Source organism: Brassica oleracea, chromosome C9 (genome assembly GCF_000695525.1).
Source record: "Brassica oleracea var. oleracea cultivar TO1000 chromosome C9, BOL, whole genome shotgun sequence".
In the NCBI taxonomy this organism is placed as follows: Eukaryota; Viridiplantae; Streptophyta; class Magnoliopsida; order Brassicales; family Brassicaceae; genus Brassica; species Brassica oleracea.
The window spans coordinates 32,326,620-32,330,195 of record NC_027756.1 but is presented as its reverse complement, the minus strand read 5'-3'; the positions used below and the strand labels follow the sequence as shown (position 1 = coordinate 32,330,195).

General features: G+C 43.7%; 1 protein-coding gene across 3 annotated transcripts in view; it reads right to left on the bottom strand.

Annotated features, from left to right (window-relative positions):
- Positions 1-3,144, bottom strand: part of LOC106316506 (succinate dehydrogenase assembly factor 2, mitochondrial) — a 6,501-nt gene extending 3,357 nt beyond the window's left edge. For all 3 annotated transcript variants that reach the window (XM_013754407.1, XM_013754408.1, XM_013754410.1), the window contains exons 1-3: positions 3,011-3,144; positions 2,826-2,933; positions 2,717-2,734 (exon numbers count right to left, since the gene is read on the bottom strand). In XM_013754407.1, the coding sequence (XP_013609861.1) occupies positions 2,717-2,734; positions 2,826-2,933; positions 3,011-3,123 (239 nt within the window). In that variant the 5' untranslated portion in view covers positions 3,124-3,144. The remainder of the gene's footprint in view (positions 1-2,716; positions 2,735-2,825; positions 2,934-3,010) is intronic.
- Positions 3,145-3,576: the final 432 nt, after the last annotated feature.

Sequence of the window (3,576 nt, the reverse complement as noted above, 5' to 3'; positions counted from 1 at the left end):
TATGAATGATATATTCAAGCCCTACTTGCGTAAGTTCGTTTTGGTCTTCTTTGACGACATCCTTGTTTACAGCAGGAACGAGAAAGAACACCAAGAGCATCTTCAGATAGTGTTGCAGTTGTTGGAGAAACACCGATTCTATGCAAATGAGAAGAAATGTGCGTTTGCACAAAAGAGGATAGCGTACTTGGGACATGTGATCACCAAGGAAGGAGTGTCAGCTGATCCCGAGAAGGTGGAAGCTATGAAACAGTGGCCACAACCTAAAAACGTAACGGCTCTGCGAGGATTCCTTGGGCTCACGGGGTATTACATGAAGTTTGTGCTCTCTTATGGGAAGATTGCGAGACCGATGACATAGTTGTTGAAGAAGGATGGGTTTTATTGGACAGTGGAAGCGACACAGGCGTTTGAACAGCTGAAAGGAGCAATGTGTAGCTTACCGGTCTTGAGATTACCAGACTTCAGGAAACCGTTTGTGGTAGAGACAGATGCCTCAGGTAGCGGCATAAGGGCCGTGTTATCTCAAGAAGGCCGTCCTATTGCCTTCATCAGCAAAGGGTTTTCCAGCAAGGGCAGAGTTAAGTCAGTTTACGAGCGGGAGCTACTGGCAATAGTGTTTGCAGTCACCAAGTGGAGACACTACTTAACGGGTCGACAGTTCACAATTAGAACTGATCAGAAGAGTTTAAGGCACTTGTTGGAGCAGAGGGCAGTCTCGGTGGAGCAGGAAAAGTGGGCTTCTAAGCTATTGGGGCTTAATTTCATCATTAAGTACCGTCCAGGGAAGGAGAACAGAGTGGCAGACGCCTTGTCTCGACTTATGGATAAGAAGGAGGAGTCTCAGGAATTGCGAGAGTTTCAGTTAACAGCTCCACTCTCTATTGACATGGATGAACTGGCCTTTCAAGTAGAGAAGGATGATACACTTCAGATGATAATAAGAGGCATTCAGCAGGGGAATAAGGACTATGCAGACTTCACCGTCGACAAGGGTATGTTGTTTAAGGAAGGGAGACTCGTAATTCCCGCTAAGTCTCGGTTCATTCCGACATTATTGAAGCAGTTTCACTCAAGTGCCATAAGAGGACATGAGGGGGTGTTAAAGACGTTCAAGAGAATGGCACGGGAAGTGTACTGGCAAGGAATGAAAGGAGACATTACTGAGTTTATCAAGTCTTGTGAGGAATGTCAGAAGAATAAATACTCAACGCTTTCTCCAGCAGGACTCTTATCTCCCTTGCCTATACCGACTCAGGTATGGTCTGATATCAGTCTCGACTTCGTTGAAGGGTTACCAGTTTCGAAGGGCTTTGATGTGATTTTAGTAGTGGTGGATCGGTTGTCAAAGTATGCACACTTCTTAGCTATCAAGCATCCTTTTTCGGCCAAGACAGTTGCGGAAGTGTTTGTGAAAGAAGTGATTAAGCTGCATGGGTTTCCAGAGACAATGGTGTCTGATCGAGATAAGGTTTTTCTGAGTCAATTTTGGTCAGCTCTGTTTGCAACGCAAGGCACCGCCCTTCACAAGAGCACCGCCTATCACCCGCAGTCAGACGGACAGACAGAGGTTGTTAACAGGTGTCTGGAAGCTTACCTGAGGTGTTTTGCAGGTCGCAAGCCAACGTCGTGGAGTCAATGGTTACCGTGGGCGGAGTACTGGTACAACACCTCATACCACTCTTCTTCCAACACCACTCCCTTTAAAGCCTTGTATGGCCGCGACCCACCAAAGTTGTTACGTTATGGAGATGTTCCTACTTCAAATGCGGAGGTCGAAGTGTTAGTTCAGAGTCGTGATGACTTGCTGCGGGAGCTACGTGAGAATCTAGCAGAAGCTCAAACCCGTATGCAAGCCTCAGCGAACAAGAAGCGTCGAGATGTGGAGTTCAGTGAAGGAAAATGGGTCTACCTGAAGCTACGGCCCTACAGACAGATCACTGTTGCCATGAGAAGAGCTGAGAAACTGGCTCCGAGGTTCTTTGGGCCGTATCAGATTGAGAAACGCGTCGGTAAGGTGGCGTATAAGCTCTTGCTTCCCGCAAGCAGTCTTATACATCCAGTCTTTCATGTGTCGCAGTTGAAGAAAGCAGTTGAACCGCAGACTAAGGTACAAGAACTTCCCTTGATCCTTTCTTCTTCCTTTGAGTGGAACACAATACCTGAGGAAGTGCTGGAAGTAAGGAAGTCACAGAATGATCAGAGAGCTGAAGTGTTGGTTAAGTGGAAAGGACTTCCAGATTTTGAGAGCTCGTGGGAAGCAGCGCAGAGGTTTAAGGTGGTTAAGTGGAAAGGACTTCCAGATTTTGAGAGCTCGTGGGAAGCAGTGCAGAGGTTGAAGCAACAGTTTCCGCAATTTCCGCTTGAGGACAAGCTGGCTCTTCTTCGGGGGAGGGGGGGTATTGATAAGCTAGCAGTTCCCTTAGCATTTGCTCAGAGAAGGTCGAGGTCGAAGAGACAGAGAAGTGGCTGAAGTGAAGAAGAGAAGAGATGGAAGAAAGACTCTAAGTGAGAGAGAGGGTCTTAATAATTATGTTAAGTCGTTTGAGTTATGAGTTGTCGTTTTGATATTTTCTTTAGGCTTACTTAGTCGAGTTATGTGTGTGAGAAACATGATCAAAACAATTAATCAAATATCTATCTTCTCATCTTATCTTCTCTCTCTCCTCTCCCCTTTCTGTCACGAGATAAACCCTAATCTTCAGGGCTTTATCACTTGCTCCTATACAACAATCTATATTCACACAATCACACGCATAACCAAAAAAAAACTCAATCACCTATACAACATTCATTTATTCCGAATCTAAAAAGATTAAGAATACCTGTTGATCGTAATCCTCTTCTTCTCTTCGTTCGAGAGATCTATATCAAAGTTCTGTGGAGTCAAGGTGTTCCCGCAGAAAAATCTCGGCGTAAAATCAACTCCATTTCTATAAAAGTTCGAACAAAGATAAATATTCGGAAAAATATTTTCTTTTGTTATTGGGTGCAAGAAGGATTAGAATACCCGTAAATAGGATGTGCACGGGTTGCAGCGGCTTGAATCATGGATCTCCGGTTAACCACCGCGGTGGAGCGGATGATCCTGTGGATGTTAATTAAAGCTTTTCGGCTGGCCATTTTGTTTCTCTTCTTTATTGTACAAGGTAATGTTAATTTTGTAACGAAGGGAATAACAAAAGTGGTACTTATAGATCAATAATGGGCCCTACACTTGCCGTGACCCTCTCTTGACCACATTGGAATGCAATTATTTCTTTAAAAAATGATGAAATGGCTTTTAGCCCAACGTTCTAAAGGGATGATTGGAAAAACGTTTGGAAGAAACAAAATCCAACAAAATCAACTCCATTTCTATAAAAGAGTTAAAAAGAAAAGATAGACGTGACACAAAATAATGAAAACTCTTTAATAGAAAAAGTTGGAAGATTCGAGAAAACAACTAATTTTGGCTTTTCGAGAAAAAAATATTTTTTGGAAACAAAAAAAATAGAAACCAGTGGCACAGAAATAGGGACTAAAACACAAAATTCCATCACGCCATTACAAAACAACGAAGTGCCCAGAATCGGA